Below are 24226 nucleotides of genomic sequence, written 5' to 3' on the forward strand. Positions count from 1 at the left end.
CCCGCTTGTAGCAGTGGAAATTAGGGAGCTGCAGGATCCCGAGCCAGTCTTGAAAGAGAACTGAAATCCGGGAGTATACGGAACTGGAGCCGGGGCCAGGTGGGACGCACAGAGTCGAGAACAGGAACTAGGAGAACGGAGAAGAGGAGAGGTGAGTGATTGCACTCATAACACTGAAGCCTTTAACAATAGACAGTTTACACTTCACAGAAGGCTTAAAACAGAAGTGTTAACAATTCTGGAAATAAGGTTCACAGTCTAGGAAATAAGGTTTGCTGTTCAGGAATCATTCACAGTTCATGAATATCTTCATAGGTCAGTGGTCAGGTGCAGTTCCAGTCATGGGTGCAATTTGGTGGAGGATAGGGGGACATGTCCCCCCCCCACCACCACCACCATTTCAACCAGGGGGGACAGAATATGGTATGCCCCCCCCACCTTCTGACATATATGTGTGTACTTGAAACATGCTATGCCAGTCTTATGTGCAAAACCATGTCAGAATAGTATCATCTTGGCTTTTATATTTTTTATTATTTTTTAATTGATATCAAGTTGTAGAGATTTGCTTAGAGTTTTACTTTATGGAAGATAATTTTGGAAAATTTTATAATGAGGAGCATGATTTATTTTTTTAATCTGAAATGGCATAAACAAATTAAAATGTGTGAAATATCAAGCGGCCCGATACTTTTGGAGGGCACAGTATATCCATACACACAACCCTGAAAAGTTGGGACAATATGGAAAATGCAAACAAAAGCAGTGATCTTTATATTCACTCTCTCACAATTAGATTTGCTCCTCTGTTTGTATATGCTGTAATGTGTATCGTGTTAATTAAGCATTTCAACAAAATGACATTTTTTACTGCTGGTGGTGCAGTCTAAAAGAATGTCTGTCCTATTTAAATACTTTTGGACCAGACAGTGAACTTATAGCATGTATAACAACTTGGCTGAAAATCTGTCATTTTCTTTTTTCACTTTCATCTGTAAATTTCAGCAAATGGAAAAGGGGAATTCAAAAAGCTCACAGATCAATGGAGGCACTTAACCATCAAACACAACACTGATACTAATGGACCACTGACTCCACAGATTCTTCACTCATTCTCTCTCTCTCTCTCACTCGCTCTCTCTCACACACACACACACACATAAACACACACACACACACGCCTGAATGGAAACTACATCCTCCACTCAAATGAATTATTGAGCAACAGTAAACAGGAAAAGATCCCAGTGGTTGGAAGGTTACATTTCTCGCCCCTTTTAATGGCCGTGCCTCTTTACATTCATTTCTGCACACTCTCATACTAAGTCCCTTCGGCTGCTCCCTTGTTTTTCACTTGGCATCACCACAGCAGATCCAAGGTGGATCTGCATGTTGAATTGTTTAAGTTTTACACCAGATGCCCTTCCTGATGCAAATCCACATTACAATAATTTTCCAACCTGAAAACTTGCTGACATGTTGCAGGAACTGTGGCGGTTCTGCCAGTTGGCCCATTTGGCTGTGTTTTTGAGTTCTTGGCTGATTTTGGGCTGGTGCCCTGGTCCTCATTCCCTGTGTGTGTGGGTGTGGGTGTGTGTCTCCTCGTGTTCATCATGTGTGCCCTGGGCCTCGTTGTGTGTGTGTGTGTGTGTGTGTGTGTGTGTGTGTGTGTGTGTGTGTGTGTGTGTGTGTGTGTGTGTGTGTGTGTGTGTGTGTGTGTGTGTGTGTGTGTGTGTGTGTGTGTGTGTCAGTCATGTGTGCCCTGGTCCTCGTTCCCTGTGTGTGGATGTGTCTTGGTGTGTGGCTTGTCTGTGGTGTATACCTGCGTGTGTGTGGCTTCCTTCTCTATGTCTTGTAGATGTGAGTGTGTCTCTGCTGTTCTTCTCCCTGCATCCTACGTGTGTGTAATTATGGCCTACGTTGTCCTCTGTGTCTCGTGGATGGGTGTGTGTGCCGAGTGACCCCCTGTGTCTTGTGTGTGTGTGTATGTGGGGGTCTCTGTTCCTCCTTTCTGACTTGTGGATGTGTGGTGCCCCCTTCATGTCATATGTGCATTTTGCCCCGTGCAGGTGGTTATTTATGCGGTTCTAGTCTCGTTCATAATCCTGCGTCTCAGGGTGATTTTATATGTGGGGTTATTATTCTGAATTCTGCATGTTGTTTCTTGGTATTATGGATTTTGATTTTTGTCATTGGTTTGTACTGATTTAGGTTTGATCACTTTGTTTTTGCTTTCTTATTTGTTCTTTTTAGTGTTTATTCTGCTGTACTCAGCTCTTATTTATTTATTTCTGTGTGGTTATTTCTCTTCGTTAGCGTATGTGCTTGGTTAGTGTTATTCATTTTGTACACTCACCCTTTTGTATCTGCAGTATTATTCATCACCAGTTTTCTCTGTTTCATTCTGTCACTTCATCCTCCATTTATTTTCCACGTGCATTCTTCTGTCTGTGTTTTCTACATGCATGTGTCATTAGTTGTTTCCTTATTTTAGCACACCCGTTCTGTTGTTTCTTCAGCGGTTCATTGTAGAACTTGTTGGTCTTTGCTCATCATGGTTTCTCTCTCTGTGTTCCATTGGCCAGCTCTGTGCTTTTGTGAGTCATGGAGCGACACGTCCCCTCTGCTTTTTGTTTCAGGTCGGAAAACGGGTCTAGGATTTTCCCAACTGTTAAAGGGGTCCAGGTGGAGCTCTCCACTGCCGCCACAGAGGTCATCACGGTGCCTGATGGGGCATCCGCCCCTGCGGCAGGGGATGACGCCATCTTGGGATCCCGAAGGAGCCAGTGTCAGTGGCTGACGATGTCAGGACCTCAGAGGAGGTGGCTGGCGCCGAGCCCAGGAGCATCTGTGCTCCCCTGGAGCCATCCACCCCAGGGTAGGATGATGTCAACTGCGTGGAGGACCCAGCCAGAGGAAATTCCAATGATGTCAGTGATCCTGTGGACTAGGTGGCCACCCTCCTGCTGTAGCTGTGGATGCCGGGGGTGCTGTTCTTGCTTTGAACTCCTGTGAGCCGGGTGGCCGATCATCTGTCATGGTGGTGGACTCCTGGGGGGCGGTCTGACCACCCTTCAGACTCAGAAATGGATGTCTGTGGGCTGTCCGGCCACACACCAGACGTTGAGGTGAACCTCTGTTGCCTGTTGGGTCATCTGCCTACGTCAATGTTGGACTCTTGTGACCCTTCTGGCCGCACCCCAGACATTGAGGTGGGTCGTCTGGTCATCCATCTCACTCAATGATGGACTTCTGTGAGCCCTCAGGCCCCTGCACCAGATTTGGCAGAGATGGCTGCAAGACTGCCCTCTGGATGCCATGTTGGACACACGTCTGCCATGCAGCGCTCCTCCTGGCGCTGCCGCGGTCTCCTGTTGGTCATCTGACACTATCTGAACCTCCTGATGGCCACAAGGTTGACCTCCTGACATCATCGGGGACCCCAGTCATGTTCTTGGACTTGCTGCCTGTAGATCTGGCTGTTCACGTAACGGGCCTGGCATCATAAACGTGAACTCCAGCCAGCCATTGGGCCATGATTTGTATGATTATGTTGTTCATGGCTGTCTTTTTGGTCATCCAGGGGTGTTTGGGGGCATTCCCCACCTTCTGGCCCCCTCCTTCCTTCACAGGTCCAGTGTTCTGTGGGTTCCGTTCTTTCTTTTTTTCTTGTGGCGGGTTTTGGGTTGGTTCTGTTGGTGTTGGTTCCTTTATGTTTTGGTTCTTCCCTCTTCTGTTTGGGGGTCGGGGTCTTTTGTGCCATCGGGGCTGGCGTTTGATGGAGGGGTATTGTGGCGGTTCCACAGATTGGCCCTTTTGGCCATATTTTTGAGTTCTTGGTTGATTTTGGAATTTTGTATTTTGGTGTTTTCTGTTCTCCGATGTGGGTGCGTCTCTTCATGCCTGTCATGTGTGCCCAAGTCCTCCATTCCTTGTGTGGGTGTGTCTCCCCTTGTCCGTGGTGTGCTGGTGGTGGCGTGGTTTCTTCCTGTGTCTTGTAGATGTGGGTGTGTGTCTGCTGTTCTTCTCCCTGCATCCTGCATGCATGTAATCATGGCCTCAGTTGTCCTCTGTGTCTTGTGGATGTGTGTGTGTGTGTGTGTGTGTGTGTGTGTGTGTGTGTGTGTGTGTGTGTGTGTGTGTGTGTGTGTGTGTGTGTGTGTGTGTGTGTGTGTGTGTGCGCGCGCCGAGTAACAACCTGCATTCTGTGTGTGTGCATGTGGAAGTCTCTGTTCCTCCTCTCTCACTTGTGGATATGCGATACCCCCTTCATGTCATATGTGTTTTCTGCCCCATGTGGGTGGTTATTTGTGTGGTTCTGGTCTGGTTCATGATGTTCTGTTGTTTCTTCGGTGGTTCATTGTGTAAGTTGTTGGTCTTTGCTGGTCATGGTTCCTGTCTCTGTGTTCCATTGGCCAGCTCTTCTACGTCCATTGTTTGTGGTGATTTTTGTTCCTTGTGCCTCCTGGTAGTTCCGGTGCCATCTTCTCCCCTCTGTCATTCTGGACATCCCAACTGGACAGTAAGTGCGCGCACACACGGCGCGCACATGGACAGGCTGCCCCCAGGTTGAAACGGGCCGTCAGATCATAACAAGCAGCAGGCAATCTCACTGTCACGTCACCCACGTGAGCTCTGTTCCACATGACGCGGTGTCCTGCGGTGCGCCATCCACAAGACACACGTGTCGGCAGGACATGCACGCATGCTGCCAGCTGGTACCGGCTGGTTTTATTTTTTATTTATTCTACATAAGCGGCATGATGATGTGCTGTTCCTGCTCCAAAGACACCGTCGCGTGCACAAGCTCTCGCACCGGGATCGTACACGCCTGCCCGTCGGCATGATGTTTTGTGGTGCCGTATTTGTCCAAATGTCATCCAAACTTCGCACTATGTGTGAAGGGGCCTTTAGTAACATCCCAAGAACGTTGTTGGAACATTTCAGCTCTCTTTACCATGAACCTATATGAATGTGGGCCTGTGAATTATTCTTAAAGATTAGCCAGTCCTAGATCAAATCACTATAGACATTTTACTTTATATTTGATATTTTTGTGTTCTCTTGTAACACACTGGAGCTTTTTTGGCTTTTAATACAGGCCTTTAACAAGTGCGCCGCAGTGACACCATGCGAGCAACTGGAGACCTTTAGGCGTTGAAACCAGCATGCTACCGGTAAGCTTTGCACATGCACAAGAAATCAAACAGCGGCTGCAGGGATAAATGCTGTCGTAGCCTGTCGTGGTCGCTTTCTTTCTACCTATATTATTGGAACCAACCAAGCTAGTTTATGTATGTATATTTAATATGTAGACGTATGATTTAGCATCAATCATGTGAACCCATCCGCCCCGAGAATCAAGCTGCATGAAGCCGGGAATCAAGACTTTTCTTAGGAGAGCAGCTACCACTTTAGGAGTGTATCCCTTTAAGAGAGAGTGATGATGTCAGTGTGTGTGTATGTGGCCGCGTGTTAACGTGTGTGCAGGCTGAGCGGGAGAAGACGAGAATGGAGCAGAGCAGGTTACCAGAGAGAGAGATATATATCAGGAAAAAGTGTTCGGTTATAAATGTTGTAAATAAATATAAGGTTTAGAAGGGCAAGAGGTGTCTGTCCATCTGTTCACTGGCTCCTGGAACCACAGTCCAGGAGTCGAGTAGGAAAGTTCAACACTGCAACACAGCGACGTGGTATTAAAAATTTAATTTGGTAAAAGTGACTTGCTTGCGTTATTTAAGAACAGTTCCAGAAATATTAGAGGGCATTTCTAGAGGCAAAAGGCTATTTTTTTTTTTTTAATTGGGTTACATTGCAAACAAATGGTTACAGTAAGTGTAGAAAAGTGTTCATAAGTGTAGAACAGGGGTGGGCAATCATGTGCCATAAAGGGACGAGACACTGCAGGTTTTCCGTGCAACCAGTCACCTCAGCAGGTAATGTCATTAATGATCAGGTGTCTCAGCAGGTGATTTCATTGACAACCAGGTGTTTATGTTCAAAGGAGAAGCTCATCAGCAACCCACCTGCTGAGGTGATTGGTTGCACGGAAAACCTGCAGTGTCTCGGCCCTCGATGCCCACCCCTGGTGTAGAAAAATAATTCTGGTGGTAATAATGAATGTGTAGTAAGTAATATTATTGTTGTGTGATCTCCTGCCCCACACAAATATTTCTGGAACTACCAAATGTTTATTTTCTTAAGATCAATCCCAAACATTATATACCAGCTTTCACGTAGTGGCCTTGGACTTTATCAATTGTTAACCTCTTTGAGCACATGTCTAGGATACTAGCATTGGATTGTTTATACCACACGAGGAAGCAAAATCTATTTGTAACATATGATATAGGATTTCCATCATCAAGGTAGTTCTGCAGATATTTCCTCAAGGTTGCATAAAGCTTGGCCCCAACTTTCAATACAATACTACAATAAGGTACAAGAGCATCCACACAAGAACATCCATAACCTTGCAAGAACATTCCTATCACGTTATCCTAGGGTTATCCTAATGTTTCTTGTAACGTTCCCATAATGTATTTAGTAATGTTGAGAGGATGTCAAGAAAACCATCCATAAGAATGTTCTGCAAACGTTTAACGTAACGTTCTGGGAACATTTCTGGTTATGTTTTGATAAAGTTCTGGTAACATTTTTTTGTTACCTGGGTATTTTGTAGTGGATTGCACATTTACCCTCGGATCATGGCAGATGTCACCATCTGACGTTGCTCCCAAATTCACACGGATTACATCACAGGCTGCAGCATGGCTGCTGAGCGCCATGCAGTGGGAAGCGTATTTGAAGCCATTCCAAAGGCGATTAGTTATTTTATTTAGATTGTAATGCCTTGGTAAAACCGTTGCATTGCCAGTCCTTCTAATGTGTTAGATGGTGTACCTATGATAATACTATGTCAGATGCTGTGCTGCTCCATGCCACCGCAAAGCATTGACTCACTGTAGTGCAGCTGTGTGTGGGGTTACAGTTATGATGCACATATTCGTGTTCAGAATAATAGTGCTATGTGACTAAAAAGATTAATCCAGGTTTTCAGTATATTTCTTATTGTTACATGGGAAGCAAGGTACCAGCAGATTCAGTAGATTCTTACCAATCCAACAAGACCAAGCATTCATGATATGCACACTCTTAAGGCTATGAAATTGGGCTATTAGTAAAAAAAAGTAGAAAAGGGGGTGTTCACAATAATAGTAGTGTGGCATTCAGTCAGTGAGTTTGTCAATTTTGTGGAACAAACAGGTGTGAATCAGGTGTCCCCTATTTAAGGATGAAGCCAGCACCTGTTGAACATGCTTTTCTCTTTGAAAGCCTGAGGAAAATGGGACGTTCAAGACATTGTTCAGAAGAACAGCGTAGTTTGATTAAAAAGTTGATTGGAGAAGGGAAAACGTATACGCAGGTGCAAAAAATTATAAGCTGTTCATCTACAATGATCTCCAACGCTTTAAAATGGACAAAAAAAACAGTGACGCGTGGAAGAAAACGGAAAACAACCATCAAAATGGACAGAAGAATAACCAGAAGGGCAAAGGCTCACCCACTGATCAGCTCCAGGATGATCAAAGACAGTATGGAGTTACCTGTAAGTGCTGTGACAGTTAGAAGACGCCGGTGTGAAGCTAATTTATTTGCAAGAATCCCCCGCAAAGTCCCTCGGATAAATAAAAGACGTGCAGAAGAGGTTACAATTTGCCAAAGAACACATCAACTGGCCTAAAGAGAAATGGAAGAATATTTTGTGGACTGATGAGAGTAAAATTGTTATTTTTGTGTCCAAGGGCCGCAGACAGTTTGTGAGACGACCCCCAAACTCTGAATTCAAGCCACAGTTCACAGTGAAGACAGTGAAGCATGCTGGTGGCAAGCAAGTGGCTGGGCCACTCAAGGACATTCACAGAGTTGTCCTGAAGCCACTCCTTTGATATCTTGGCTGTGTGCTTAGGGTCATTGTCCTGCTGAAAGATGACCCGTGGCCCCAGTCTGAGGTCAAGAGCACTCTGGAGTAGATTTTCATCCAGAATATGTCTGTACATTGCTCCATTCATCTTTCCCTCAATCCTGACTAGTCTCTCAGTTCCTCCTGCTGAAAAACATTCCCACAGCATGATGCTGCCACCACCATGCTTCACTGTAGGGATGGTGCCTGGATTCCACCAAACATGACGCCTAGCATTCACATCAGAGTTCAATCTTTGTCTCATCAGACCAGAAAATTTTGTTTCTCATAGTCTGAAAGTCCTTCAGATGTCTTTTGGCAAACTCCAGGTGAGCTGCCATGTGCCTTTTACGAAGGAGTGTTTTCCCTCTGGCCACTCTACCATACAGGCCTGATTAGTGAATTCTTGCAGAGATGGTTGTCCTTCTGGAAGGTTCTCCTCTCTCCACAGAGGAATGCTGCAGCTCTGACACAGTGACCATTGGGTTATTGGTCACCTCCATGATGAAGGCCCTTATCACCCAGTGGATCCTGGTGGATCTGAACTTCTTCTATTTACAGATGATGGAGTCCACTGTATTCATTGAGACCTTCAAAGCAGCAGAAATGTTTCTGTACCCTTCCCCAGATTTGAACCTTGAGACAATCCTGCCTCAGAGGTCTACAGACAATTCCTTTGACTTCATGCTTGGTTTGTGCTCTGACATGCACTGTCAACTGTGGGACCTTGTATGCAGACAGTCTTTCCAAATCATGTCCAATCAACTGAATTTATCCCAGGTGGACTCCAATTAAGCTGTAGAAACATCTCAAGGATGATCACCTGAGCTCAATTTTGAGCTTCATGGCAAAGGCTGTGAATACTTATGTACATGTGATTTCTTAGCGTTGTAATTTTTTAAATTGTATCTTTATTTGGAACGGACATGGAAATAGTTTTGTATATTCTGAGTCCAGAATACGAGTGACACCATCCACCACACCCTATGTGGCCATTGAATGTACATTCACAGTTCATGAATCAGACTTTGCCTGTCCCTTATGATGCCTACTTCCCTGTAGTAACTTAACTTAGACTTCACCAAACTCATGATAGGGCAGTACCCATAGAAACACAACTGTCCTCCAAAGGCCTGCACCACCAACTTGTCCGGACTAACCCGAGCCAGATGAGGTTCAAAATCCTCAGCTTAGTGAAAGATGGAACAATTTACACATAATTATGTACTTACAGCCTCAGCCAGGGCTGCCCTTTGTCACCGGTTCTGTTCATTATTTTTATGGACAGAATTTCCAGGCGCAGCCAGGGTGAAGAGGGGGTCTGGTTTGGGAACCACAGAATCTCGTCTCTGCTGTTTGCGGACGATGTGGTTCTGTTGGCTTTGTCAAATCAAGACCTTTAGCGTGCACTGGGGCAGTTTGCAGCCGAGTGTGAAGCGTCCGGGATGAAAATCGGCACCTCCAAATCCGAGGCCATGGTTCTTGACCGGAAAAAGGTGCTTTGCCCTCTTCAGGTCGGTGGAGTGTCCTTGCCTCAAGTGGAGGCAAGGTGGCGGTCGCTGTATTGGACCGTCGTGGTGAAGAGAGAGCTGAGTAGGGGGGCAAAGCTCTCGATTTACCGATCGATCTACGTTCCGATCCTCACCTATGGTCATGAGATTTGGCTCATGACCAAAAGAACGAGATAGCGAGTACAAGCGGCCGAGATGAGTTTCCTCTGCAGGGTGGCTGGGCGCTCCCTTAGACATAGGGTGAGGAGCTCGGTCCCTTGGGAGGAGCTCGGAGTCGAGCCGCTGCTCCTCCACGTCGAAAGGCATCTTTTCCTGATGCCCCCTGGACGCCTCTCTGGAGAGGTGTTCCGGGCTCGTTCCATTGGGAGGAGGCCCCGGGGAAGACCCAGGACACGCTGGAGGGACTACATCTCTCGGCTGGCTTGGGAACGCCTTGGGGTTCCCCCGGAGGAGCTGGGGGAGGTGTGTGTGGATCGGGAGGTCTGGGCGGCTTTGCTTGAGCTGCTGCCCCCGCGACCCGACTCCGGATAAAGCGGAAGAAAATGGATGGATGGATGGATATGTACTTACAGTATTTTTGAGAATAATAGTAGTGCTATGTGACTAAAAAGATTAATCCAGGTTTTGAGTATATTTCTTATTGTTACATGGGAAACAAGGTACCAGTAGCTTCAGTAGATTCTCACAAATCCAACAAGACCAAGCATTCATGATATGCACACTCTTAAGGCTATGAAATTGGTCTATTAGTAAAAACGTAGACACCCCTGGAACGTCCCCAAATTGTCCTAAATGTAAATTGACTATAGGAAATAGATTTGTTTATGGGAGTGTAATATAATAGTCATTCTGGAAGGCGGTGTGCACACAGATCAGCACTGTAGTGGGGCAGAAATTGTCTCCCAGCCCTCTGCTATGTCTTCTGGGACTGATACCTGTAGGCCTTAAAGCTCACAAAGACATCTTACAATTCCTCCTGATGCTGGCTAGAAAGACCGTAATGTCCAAATGGGTCGGTGGTGATGCCCCTTCCATTCAAGTGTGGAAAAATTTAATTTCTGAGATAGTTACTTTGGAACGTTTAAGATATCATCTTAATGGTAAAGCCAACCTGTTTAAAAAATGGGAGCATGCTCTGGACTGTCTGCAAATCAAGATTAGTGATTTGAAATTGCTAACAAATTTGTACTTTATTTATTTTGCGGTAATTGCTGTAAACATCCTCAGACTACTGGCTACCAGTCAGTTGTTGCTTGTATACATGTACTGTGCTGTTCTGTTTTTTGTTTTGTTTTCATTTGTGTGTTTGTAATAAGGAAAAATGTTTAATAAAAATATTAAAAAAAAAGTAGAAAAGGGGGTGTTCACAATAATAGTAGCATCTGCTGTTGACGCTACAAACTCAAAACTATTATGTTCAAACTGCTTTTTTAGCAATCCTGTGAATCACTAAACTACAGTTTTTCATGATTTCTTCACATCTGCGAGGCATTAATTTTGTTGGTTTGGAACCAAGATTTTGCTCGTTTACTAGTGTGCTTGGGGTCATTGTCTTGTTGAAACACCCGTTTCAAGGGCATGTCCTCTTCAGCATAAGGCAACATGACCTCTTCAAGTATTTTGACATATCCAAACTGATCCATGATACCTGGTATGCGATATATAGGCCCAACGCCATAGTAGGAGAAACATGCCCATATCATGATGCTTGCACCACCATGCTTCACTGTCTTCACTGTGACCTGTGGCTTGAATTCAGAGTTTGGGGGTCGTCTCACAAACTGTCTGCGGCCCTTGGACACAAAAAGAACAATTTTACACTCATCAGTCCACAAATATTCCTCCATTTCTCTTTAGGCCAGTTGATGTGTTCTTTGGCAAATTGTAACCTCTTCTGCACATCTTTTATTTATCAGAGGGATTTTGCAGGGGATTCTTGCAAATAAATTAGCTTCACACAGGCATCTTCTGTCACAGCACTTACAGGTAACTCCAGACTGTCTTTGATCATCCTGGAGCTGATCAATGGGTGAGCCTTTGCCATTCTGGTTATTCTTCTATCCATTTTGATGGTTGTTTACCATTTTCTGCCACGCGTCGCTGTTTTTTTTTGTCCATTTTAAAGCATTAGAGATCATTGTAGATGAACAGCCTATAATTTTTTGCACCTGCATATACGTTTTCCCCTCTCCAATCAACTTTTTAATCAAACTACGCTGTTCTTCTGAACAATGTCTTGAACGTCCCATTTTCCTCAGGCTTTCAAAGAGAAAAGCATGTTCAACAGGTGCTGGCTTCATCCTTAAATAGGGGACACCTGATTCATACCTGTTTGTTCCACAAAACTGACGAACTCACTGACTGAATGCCACACTACTATTATTGTGAACACCCCCTTTTTTACTAATAGGCCAATTTCATAGCCTTAAGAGTGTGCATATCATGAATGCTTGGTCTTGTTGGATTTGTGAGAATCTACTAAATCTACTGGTACCTTGTTTCCCATGTAATAAGAAATATACTCAAAACCTGGATTAATCTTTTTAGTCACATAGCACTACTATTATTCTGAACACTACTGTAATATCACTGATACTTTATCTAACCCATAAGAGGTAATGACAATGTACCGGTAATATTGTCATTATGGATGCGACACCCTGTTCAGATGTGCGCACTGCTCTGCTACTCAAGTGCATTGACTCGCAGTGGCACACAGTGTTGTTGGTTTGATTCCAGTGTTCACGTCTGATTCACAAAATGAATGTGTGCCACAGACCCTGCTCATTACAATATGTCCTTGGATGGACAGGGGGTGCAGTCCAGTTCATCCAGTGACATGACGGGGACATGTCGGCAGGATCTGACGTGCCTGACCATGGCGAATATCCCTCGAATGTGATCAGCCTGTTCCGAATGCTGTTGTCGCTGTGAGATTATTTAGAACCCAGTCAGACTGTACACCGAACGCCGTTCAATATTTTTCCATCTCGAACACACCTTGACAGTAGAGAGCATGTGCTGTACATTCAGGTTGGCCGCACGGCAGTGCCCGAATGTTTTGAATGCACTCAGACAGCTGTCGGAAGTTTTCGAATGCACCTCGACTTTGCCGAAGTGTAGCTTGAATTTTAATTCGAACGGCATTTGGTCTCATTCAGCCTCTAGTGTGATGGGATATTAAACAGGCCTTCAACCAGAAGCAGTGACCTTGTGGTTGATTGGACAGCCTTCTGAATTTTTAACTGGGGCACGCCTTCGGTCAGCCCGAGAAGTCACATACAATTTTTTTTACAATTTTTTTCTATCATTGTTGCCAACAAATGCCACGTTAATCAAAACACGTTTATGAGCAGTTAATGTCATTTTGGCCAAAGGCTAAGCTGCCAGTCTGCCAAAAACACATCATCAAGATGGTAGAAGAGCCCATGAATTTGATCAAAAATTGCAGCAGGTCAAATGAGAAAGAGAAAAGTAACCATGAAGGCCAGCTTCTGTGCAAATTGAGTTTGGAGTCAAGTTTGGACCTGTTATAGTCAATGCAGTAAACATCTAGCACCAAATCTGCTGATAATTTCTAAATTACCAACAGAAACTGTACAAAACTGAAAAGTAGTGAATGAATAGTTGTAAAGGTGGCAGAGATCTGACATTCAAAATATCGCACCAGTGTCGATTGTCGGGGGTAGATTTTCAATGTTTAGTGACCTTGAGCCACCTCTTATGATCGGCAAAACATTTTCATGTGAGAATGACTCATCAAAAGGAAACTTTTGGATGTGTGAGACATTTTTTAATGTTGGTGTTTTATAGGACACTCTCCTATGGTTTTATCCTTTTTTTCTTTGGAACCCTCCCTACTTGTACCAAAGAAAGGCTAAGATGTGAGGTGCGGTCATCGATATTCTCCTGCCCCTCTGACATCACTACACTGAATGAGGTCTTCAAAATGCATGTTTATTCCAATAGGAAGCTGATAAATTACGAGTTATCTTGAGAAAATGGCTTTTTGTTTTCTCAATATAATTTATTGTGTTATCAGAAGAAAAGAAGCTTTGTTTTCTCGAGATAATGAGATAATCAATTTGTATCTTGAAAAAACAAAGCTCGAGAGAGGAAATTACTACATGAAAGGAGGAGAAATTCTGGGAAAAACAGTTTTAGAAGGAAAGAATGAGATCCAAAGTACAGGACACAAGTGTACGTACTGTCCTTTGTAATGACACACAAATGGTCACACAAGACGATACGGTATTTATTTATTTCAGAAACTTTAAACTCACTGCAAATTTCTTTTTAATAACTACATACAAAGAAAATTAATCCTGGATGTAAACTCTATATATAGTTGGAAAATTTGTCTTCCCGTGTGGATCATCACCAATCACAAGTCGATACATTTGGTCTTCCAACAAACAAAAAGCAGAGAAATCAAAACAAAACAGGGCATGTCGTCCCCCTGAGTTCTGTGAAAGCCGCCGCTCACACTGCAGTCATCACAAGACCAACCCAAAATCTCCAACAGTATCCATCCTGTTCCACTCTCACCGACAGTGCCTTAGGAAAAGAGGGAGTTTTATGGTTTTGTTTTTTAGGTGGATAAAGTCAAGCACCTTCAACTAGATGAATTTACTCACACCAGCATGAAAACTATATAGCAAAACAAAGTACATTCAGACCAAATTGTACAGGAGTTGATCAGTTCACATACAGAATCTCATCCACAACCTGGAAACACTAACTTTATATAAAACATTGTGCAAAGGTTCTTAAAAAAAAGCCATTACCAAATATTGAAACATATGAGCATTCACATTTCTGAATCCTTATTAAAAGAAACCCCTCACAACCACAGAAAGAGGGAAAAAATAACTGGAAAATAAATTTTACAACAGTAGAACTGCACTGGTATGTGTGCGTGTGTGCACGTGCGTGTCCATGCAGAAGGTTAGCTTCCAAAATCCAACACTGATACACACTTCCAAAGATGTGAGCAAAATACTTGCACTGTACAGTTTGTCTTGTTTGACTGTACTTCATTTGGTACAAAAACTAGAGCACTTTCCATGTACATTAGAATATTAAATATTTTTCATCAAACTATGAACATAAAGGCCGACACTGGACATGTGATCAGTGCTGATGGCAAACATGTTACAGTAAAAAGCATACATATTGCAAACTTTATACTATTGGCACATTTTTTGTAAAATTCACATTACTACTAATTCTTACTATCATTAATATGAGGTCAAAGGGCAGATTGTCACATAATACAACTGGCAAATGATTTCACTCAGTAAATACTGAATGCAGACTGTCCACTGGTGTTACCGTCATCTATAAAGACGGTAAGAGATTCTTAAAACAGAACCAAGACTGAAATCTTTTTGAAGGTGACAAAACTGCTGAGCTCGTTACATTCAAGGCGGGTTCTGTTTGTTATATGTGGCACAGCTGAGATAAAGTAACTTTCAAAAGGTGAATCTGCTATATTTACTGTATTTTTCAGAGTATAAGTCACAATTTCATTTACTAGTTTGGGAGGTCCTGCTACTTATACTCCAGTACAACACATACTGAAAAATCATGTTATTAATAATTATTTGTTGAGCTTTCCCAGGAATCAAAGTAGTAAAAAAAACAAAACATAAAATAATAAATGCCAATAATAAAACATTGACAACAATGCACAGAAAAACAAATTAAAGATCTGATAATACAGAAATAAGGTGTGAGCTGCACTTTGAAAAACAGTGTACTTCATTTCAAACAAAATTTGCACCTTGGTGGAAAAACAACAGGGAATTAAGGTTCAAACCACTGCTGGAAACAACCGTTTCAATTTACATGTTGAGCTTATTATTATATATTAACGTGATTTAATAACTACTGCTGTCATATAAGTTGTCTGTGTTCAGAAAAGCTCTTCATTCTTGTCCAGAAAAAAATTACGAAAGGCAAAGGAATACAGACTTCACACACTGCAAAGGCCATGTGGGTTTACAAAAATAATCATTCTGAATCATGGAAATTATAGTCATAACACAGAAACCTTGCAACACATTCCCTGGGCTACTTTAACGAGGCAAGTGCAGCACAAACTTCAATTCACAGGTTTATCGTTCCGTCTGTTCCTCAGGTCCTGTTTCAAAGCCATATTCCTGCCCTGCCTTGGAGTACGTGACCATTATAAAAGACTCGGGACAGTGTTGTACATTCACACAACTGGAACACACACCATCATGGCTACAGAGTTCAATGTCTTCTTTTTGTGGACTTCAAAATTCAGAAGCAAATAATAACCATGTAATGTTTGTCAAAATACTCTATACAAATCTCACAAGAACACAGCCCTGAGGGAAACTATGGATTTTTATATTTCAATACGTGTGCACGCACAGACACACAAAATATGCTTAATTTCTGCAAAGAAGAAGAAGAAACCCATCTTGATTGTCCCCTAAAGCAGACTTCCATTCTTCTGCACATGTGGCTCACTTTCTGTCTGATTAATGAACAGGCAATACAAAATACAGAATGGCTGCACATTAACTAACCATTACGTTTTCACTGGTCATCACTAGAGGGCACTGTAAAGCAACACAACAGCAGGCTTGGGCACCACAAAATACAACAATAAAAAGTATATAGTTAATTTTGAGCTAGAATACAGAAAGAAAACCATTTAAATCATACACAACAAGTCTGTTGCAAAACAAAATACTGTTGTCAGTTGTATAGTATGAACAGAACAACTTATTGTAATTATAATACAAGGAAATAAATTATCCTGGAAAAATCCAGAGCTGTCCCTCTCCAAAATGTCTCGTGAGTTGGTTTTCTGTATTTCAGAAACCACCTGCTACTCCAAAGCATGAATAAATTCACTGCTTTATGGTAGAGAAGTGTGGTCCAAAAGAAAATAACATCTTCTGAGTCCAAGCTAAGCTTTAAAACATTGCTTCAATCCTGTTAAAATTCTTCTGAGTAGCTTTCCCTTAATGGAGTCACAAGTCCCGGCTTCTTCCTATTGCTGACAGACTCACGCGTTTGGGATGAACAAAGCAGCACTGTATATATCAGTGTTGTTTTATGGCACCACTATAAATGGCTTTTAAAAATATTCCTCTTTCAAGTGTTGTTTTGTGCTTCTGTATGCAGAAAGGACACGAGAAATCTGATTGTGGTGAAACATGAAAAACACTGTACAGATCCTGGCTTCCTTCCTCTGTAGAGTCAGTGACAAATAGCCTCCTCTGTCAGAGAAACATCAGCTCTGTACTTTATTCACCATGAACAAGGAACAACGTCCCAGAGGGGCTGTTTTGGAGATGAATGTATGACGTTAGGTATGTGTGTCAGAGCAAACACCGAGTGGCTGAGCCGGCAGAGGAACGCTCACACTATGACCGACAACAGCTTCAGCTGCTTGATTTCGATCAAATCCAAGTCATCTTTACGCTACGTCGCACATGAAAAATAAAAAGTACAACCAAGGGTGTTCACTGGTTAACCAAAGTACAGGATTAGGCCCAGTCTCCGTACAACTTTTTTTTTTCTGGTGGAAAAGTGCAGAGTGAGCACCCAGAAACTCATCTCAGCAGTTTCTGTGTTTTCAGTGGGTAACAAGAAACAGCTAACAATTATCTTATGATGAAACGTAAAGTGATAAAACACCAACAGTCAGAACCAAGTGTCGGTCCAATCTGCTATCACAGATGAGTTTTTTTTTTTTTTTTTGCTGTCTCTATTGTGATAGACTAAGTGACGAATCAGTTCAAATAATCCACTGCTCCCATTTGTCTGAAAAAGCGCTGATGTCACTGTGTTACACTGAAAAACGGAGAGCTTTTCAACTTAAAAGTGTTTTGAGCAGGCGTTCAAAACAAACGGTCCTCTGAAAAAAAGCACTGAGTGGAGAGTGTTTCTGGAGGCTGCTTGCACTCTTCATTTACAACAAGTGGACAAAAAAGATGCCTGAGCAAAGAAAAAAAACCTCTGTGGACATGGAACCTTCAGGCAACACGTGGTCACATCAAGTTTATTTCTCGTTAAGAAAACTGTGGGACAAAAATATCAAAATAAAAAAGGAAAAGTGAAACTCACTGTTCCATAATCTGATAAATGTCACTTTTCTTGTGCTCATCACACCTACTTTAACCACAGAGACCAATTCTGGGTAACAACTCCTCACAATTAATTATTAGAAGCAATGTTTTTGAAGATTCAGCAGCCAAAATCAACAAATTCAAACTTTCCAAGTTCACGGACCATTCTGGGTTCAGGTCTCCCACTGCCGCTCTGTCCAGAGGTGTGCTCTGACGTGTGTGATGGTGTGCTCTGATGTGTGATGATGTGCTCTGATGTGGGGACCTGATGTGTGCATGTAAGTCAGTTCATGTCGATAGTGTTGAAGACCCACTCTGTGAACTTCTTCAGTTTGGCAGCAGATGCTCGAGACTCCTCTTGCAGCCTCTGGTTGTCCTCCCAGAGCCTCTTAATCTGAGCCTGAAGCCGCACCTTCTCCTCACGCTCCTGTCAAAAACAGACAAAAGTTGGGTACATGACAAAATGCCAACAGTTATGAACCTTTTCAGCAAATAGATGCAGCCACATTATGTTCAATATTAATATCATAAATTCTCATTTGTTCAGTGCTGAGCTGCAGACTGACTTAAGCCTTGATCAGTGGTGGGCACAGATAAATTAACTTCGATAACAGATAATCAGATAACTGAAAAGTTATCTTTTATAAAGCTAAACCGATAAACCACCCAAAAGTTTATGGGAAGCTACAGATAACCGATAAATTCCAGTATTGTCTCCGGTACACTTGCAACTATTAACCCCACGATCGCTTCTGGAAGCATTAAAGGCGATGACACTCACAAACAATGAGTCAGCACTTCTGTCTTTGTGCCCCCTGCTGGAAGCTCCTGTTTACTACATGGCTTCCAGCACAGAAGCAGCTGAGAGGAGCAACAAAACTCAACTCTATTCAGTAACAGCGCTGCCGTCAGGCGGAGGTCTTATGGTTTGGTGTATAAATAAAATAAAATTAATACTCTCCACACTAAAACCTTAAAAATTAGCGCATTACTTTAAAACTAAAACATATATCAGCTCTCCTCTGTTTGCAGAGAGTAGAACTACACATCTGCTACAAAACGTTTAACAGGTAGGTGCTCAACTGATTTAAAATTTTATAAATGTTTGTAGCTGTTCAGCTTTGTGTACCACGTTAATGATGAAGGCCCTTATCACCCAGTGGATCCTGGTGGATCTGAACTTCTTCCATTTACAGATGATGGAGTCCACTGTGTTCATTGAGACCTTCAAAGCAGCAGAAATGTTTCTGTATCCTTCCCCAGATTTGAGCCTTGAGACAATCCTGCCTCAAAGGTCTACAGACAATTCCATTGACTTCATGCTTGGTTTGTGCTGACATGCACTGTCAACTGTGGGACCTTATATGCAGACAGTCTTTCCAAATCATGTCCAATCAACTGAATTTATCCCAGGTGGACTCCAGTTAAGCTGTAGAAACATCTCAAGGATGATCACCTGAGCTCAATTTTGAGCTTCATGGCAAAGGCCGTGAATACTTATGTACATGTGATTTCTTAGCTTTTTCATTTTTTAAATTGTATCTTTATTTGGAATGGACATGGAAATAGTCAGCCTTCCAGTTTTGTATATTCAGAGTCCAGAATACGAGTGACACCATCCACCACACCCTATGTGGCCACTGAATGTACATTTGCAGTTCATGAATCAGACTTTGCCTGTCCCTTATGATGCCTACTTCCCTGTAGTAACTTAGACTTCACCAAACTCATGATAGGGCAGTACCCGTAGAAACACAACTGTCCTCCAAAGGCCTGTACCACCAACTTGTCTGGACTAACCCGAGCCAGATGAGGTTCACAATCCTCAGCTTAGTGAAAGATGAAACAATTTACACATAATTATGTACATAAACCAATCTGGGGTTGGGTGGAGTGGGAGGGGGGGTTCTGCTGCTGCTGTCATAGAGATAATAATCAATAACCTGTTGAAAATTAAATGGCTAGGTTACAGAACAATATCACCAGTGAGACCAAATAAAGTCTGCTCTCGTGGGTGCTATGAATGAAATCCAGTTATTCCAGATTTGGTAAAATTTGTCCTTTTGTATCCTTATTTGATAGGTCAATTTTTCCATTCTAAATATCTCCAGAGTGATTCCAATCCAGTCATCGAGGGTGGGATCAATCGGACTTAACCATCTTCTTGTAACTGCTTTCTTGCTAGCCACCAAGAGTATCTGCTGCAACTTTATCTTTTTCCTTTGTTGCAAAAAATGAACATGACCCAAATACAGAACAACAAAACTCCAAGGTATTTGAGTGTAAAAGACTGTGCTGGATTGAGGCCTGGATACTCCTCCAGAAAGCCCTTAACTTGGGCCAGTCCTGGAAGACACAGTAGTGGTTAGCGACAGTCAAGCCACATTAGCTCCAGCATGAAGTTGTCACATCTTTATACTTCTCTTGATACAGTGTCTTGAAATATCTAATGATATTCTTCCAACAATGTTCTCTCCAGTCCATGTAGTTGGATGTTGTCCACTGGAAGGACCAGATCTTGCCCCAAGCCTCTTCAGAAATCTCGATCCCTAATGCTCTTTCCCATTTACCTTTAATATTCATATTGGCATTGGAAAGAGCTGAGTACAGCTTTGAGATGGACTTAGAAGGGGTCATGAGATATAATTCTGATTCAACATCAGAAAAGTCAGTCAGTTTACAGGCTTAATCAATATAAGAACATATTTGCAGGTACTGATGGAATTCATTTCATGCCAGACCATGTTTGTCCCTCACGGCCTCAGAGTTGCACACTGTGTTTATCTGAGTAAGCGAGAGGAGTATTGTGAGACCATACATTGTCCACAATTTAAAGTCATGTTGGTTGGGAATAAGCAAACCATTGGAACATTCTCTACCTTCTACAACCCCAATTCCAATGAAGCTGGGGCGTTGTGTGAAATGTAACTAAAAACAGAATACAATGATTTGCAAATCCTCTTCAACCTATATTCAATTGAATACACCACAAAGACAAGATATTTAATGTTCAAAGTGATAAACTTTATTGTTTTTGTGCAAATATTTGCTCATTTTGAAATGGATGCCTGCAACACAAAAAAGCTCATACAGTGGCAACAAAAGACTGGGAAAGTTGATGAATGCACAAAGAACACCTGTTTGAAACATTCCACAGGTGAACAGGTTAATTGGAATCAGGTGAGTGTCGTGATTGGGTATAAAAGGAGCATCCCCAAAAGGCTCAGCCGCTCACAAGCAAAGATGGGGTGAGGATCACCACTTTGTGAACAACTGCATGAAAAAATAGTCCAACAGTTTAAGAACAACATTTCTCAATGTTCGATTGCAAGGAATTTAGGGATTCCATCATCTACAGTCCATAATATAATCAGAAAATTGAGAAAATCTGGATAACTTTTTACATGTAAACCAACACTGAATGCTCATGACCTTCGATCCCTCAGGCAGCACTGCATTAAAAACCAACATCATTGTGTAAAGGATCTTACTGCGTGAGCTCGGGAACACTTCAGAAAACCATTGTCAGTTAACACAGTTCGTTGCTACATCTATAAGTGCAAGTTAAAACTCTACCATGCAAAGCGAAAGCCAAACATCAACAACATCCAGAAACGCTGCCACCTTCTCTGGGCCAGAGCTCATTTGAAATGGACAGATGCAAAGTGGAAAAGTGTGCTGTGGTCTGAAGAGTCCACATTTCAAATTGTTTTTGGAAATCATGGACATTGTGTCCTCTGGGAAAAAGACCATCCAGATTGTTACCAGTGCAAAGTTAAAAAGCCAGAATCTGTGATGGTATGGGGGTGTGTTAGTGCCCATGGCATGGACAACTTACACATCTGTGATGGCACCATCAATGCTGAAAGGTACATCCAGGTTTTGCAGCAACACATGCTGCCATAAAATGCAATGTCTTTATCAGGGACGTCCCTGCTTGCTGTAATGGGGTCAACCCCTTGGTGTCGCTGTCACGCCTCAGACAGGTTAAGAGGGGAAGTGAACTCTTCACTTGAGAATGTTTCTGTGGGCTTCCGGGGTGTTAGCTGGGCTTATGCATGCTCCCCACGCTATATGAAAGTGGTTTGCTCTTGGAACGGTATGAGAGCGACGACCTGGTGTGGGGTTGTGAGGACTGTGTGTGAGGCATTCACAACGCACAGTGTTTTGCTGCCTGCTGTCCTTGTTTAGTTGTGAGTTTATTTTGTTGGTCCGCCCTGGTTCGGCCGAGGTGGCAGTATAGCTGGGAGGGCGGACTAACTTTATTTCTTTTTTGTTTATTTGTTTGTTAGTTTGTCTGTTTGTCAACGGTCACTGTCCCCTAAAAAACACCTGTTGCCTGATTTAATGAAACCTATTCTCAGACACAGTATTGTTTGCAATGTCCAATGGTGTGTTTTTTTTTAAAGTAAATTTGCAGTGTTTTGTTTGGGTTTGCGGGTTGTCCCGCTGTGTGCGGTGTTCTGTTGCCGTTTCAGTGTATGTCAGCTTCAGTAATGGAAGAAAGGGACAAACCCCTTTATATGTTGGAATAAATAACATTACATTATATCTCTGACTTTGTTTCCTCTTATTGCCACCACAACATTATTTCAGCAAGACAACACCAAGCCACATTCTGCATGTGTTACAACAGCGTGGCTTCCTAGTAAAAGAGTGCAGGTACTAGACTGACCTGCTTGCAGTCCAGACCTGTCGCCCACTGAAAATCTGTGGTGCATTATGAAGTGCAAAATACAACAACAGAGACCCCGGACTGTTGAACAACTGAAGTCGTACATCAAGCAAGAATGGGAAAGAATTCCACCTACAAAGCTTCAACAGTTAGTGTCCTCAGTTTCCAAACGCTTATTGAGTGTTGTTAGAAGGAAGATGATGTAACACAGTGGTAAACATACCACTGTCCCAACTTTTTTGAAACGTGTTGCAGGCATCCATTTTAAAATGAGCAAATATTTTCACAAAAACAATAAAGTTTATCAGTTTGAACATTAAATATCTTGTCTTTGTGGTGTATTCAATTGAATATAGGTTGAAGAGGATTTGCAAGTCATTGTATTCTGTTGTTTTTTACATTTTACACAATGTCCCAACTTCATTGGAATTGGGGTTGTATGTATCCCTCCCTCAAGTATTCATCATCTTCTGTCAAACTTGGAGCATATGGGTCCACCAAGAATTCCCTAACTTTTCCAAATGACAAATTAACCCTTATCTGCTGTTACCGCTTGGATGGGGAATTGAGTTGACAATTTGTTCTCTATTTCTTATATATACGAGGTCTGTGAGAAAAGTATCCGACCTTTTTATTTTATGCAAAAACTATATGGATTTGATTCATATGTTTTTACGTCAGCCAAGCTTGAACCCTCGTGCGCATGCGTGAGTTTTTCCACGCCTGTCAGTTGCGTCATTCGCCTGAGCACTGGTCCACCCCTCTCGTCGTTGTTTCGTTGCGAGGAAATGGCGGAATGATTTGGGCTTTTTTTCCATCAGAATTTTTTCAGAAACTGGTTTTCGGTGAAAATTTTACAGGCTTCACAGAGAATAAGGAGTATTACTACAGCTTTAAGGACGGCCCACAATGGCGCACGGCGCCCCGCGCTCCGAGCCGCCATCAAGAGGCAGAAACCACCACATCATTTCTAAAGGGATGGCTGTGTGGAGCCGGGACCGTCGTGTGCAATTTCTCTGGTTATCACAAGAGCTGGACATCAGCCATTTTCTGGCAGATTTCACTTTTAACAAGAGATTTTGTCATGGAAAGCCGTGCGGAGGCTTCGCGCGTCACGACCGATTCGCTGATGGAGCGAGACAAAAAGAACACCTCCATTTTGGAGTGTTAAAGGACAAGTTGGGACATGCTTATCTCGGCTTTCAATGCTTACCAGTCGAGTGAGTATAAGAGAAATTGTGGAGAGCTGGACATGAGCACTTCCTCTTCAGTGCAAACCGCACTGTTCAAGACTCAGCAATCCTCCATATCCCTCAACGACCAATCAAAGAGGACCTCGATGAACCACCCACCATCAAGGAGACTGTTAAAGCCATAAACCAGCTCAAAAGTGGCAAAGCCGCAGGAGTTGATGGAATTCCACCTGAGATCTGGAATCATGGAGGTCCTACACTACACTGCAAGCTCCATGAACGGACATGGTATTCCGTGCTGTGAACAAAATAAGGGTCTGTATGCAACATTTGTCGACCAAACAAAAGCCTTTGACACTGACAGTAGGAAAGTTCTGTGGCAGATTCTTGAGCGCCTCAGCTGTCCCGGAAAGTTCCTCAAGAGGGTGATCTAACTGCACGAAGACCAACGCGACCAAATCAGACTCAACGGAGACCAGTCAGAGCCGTTCCTCATCTCCAATGGTGTGAAGCAGGGTTGTGTCCTTGTGCCAACCCTCGTCAGCATCTTTTTTAGCATGATGCTTAAGCAAGCCATTGAAGAGGGCAACTACGTCAGGTGTCGCCTGTACAGCAACCTGTTCAATCTACGGCACCTGCAGGCCCACACCAAGACCCAGGAAATGCTGATCCGGGAACTCCTCTTTGCAGATGATACTGCCCTCCTTGCACACACAGAGCGAGCCTCACAAACTCTTTCGCAGCTGCTGCATATGGCAGAGTCACACAGCACA

The 24226-nt window shown here is 42.9% G+C and overlaps 1 protein-coding gene and 1 long non-coding RNA gene across 4 annotated transcripts in view; both read right to left on the minus strand.

The window, feature by feature from the left end:
* Positions 1-1097: 1097 nt before the first annotated feature.
* Positions 1098-15094, minus strand: LOC117503541. The gene is made up of 3 exons (XR_004558586.1): positions 13812-15094; positions 10736-10740; positions 1098-1126 (listed from the first exon to the last, which is right to left on the minus strand). It is a non-coding gene; the product is annotated as an uncharacterized LOC117503541 (long non-coding RNA).
* Positions 15095-17731: 2637 nt separating this feature from the next.
* sipa1l1 (signal-induced proliferation-associated 1 like 1) overlaps positions 17732-24226 on the minus strand; it is a 199180-nt gene continuing 192685 nt past the window's right edge. For all 3 annotated transcript variants that reach the window (XM_034162799.1, XM_034162800.1, XM_034162798.1), the window contains exons 26-27: positions 17843-18012; positions 17732-17800 (exon numbers count right to left, since the gene is read on the minus strand). In XM_034162799.1, the coding sequence (XP_034018690.1) occupies positions 17869-18012 (144 nt within the window). In that variant the 3' untranslated portion in view covers positions 17732-17800; positions 17843-17868. The remainder of the gene's footprint in view (positions 17801-17842; positions 18013-24226) is intronic.

The sequence above is a fragment of the Thalassophryne amazonica genome, chromosome 21, assembly GCF_902500255.1.
Source record: "Thalassophryne amazonica chromosome 21, fThaAma1.1, whole genome shotgun sequence".
NCBI classification, from domain to species: domain Eukaryota; kingdom Metazoa; phylum Chordata; class Actinopteri; order Batrachoidiformes; family Batrachoididae; genus Thalassophryne; species Thalassophryne amazonica.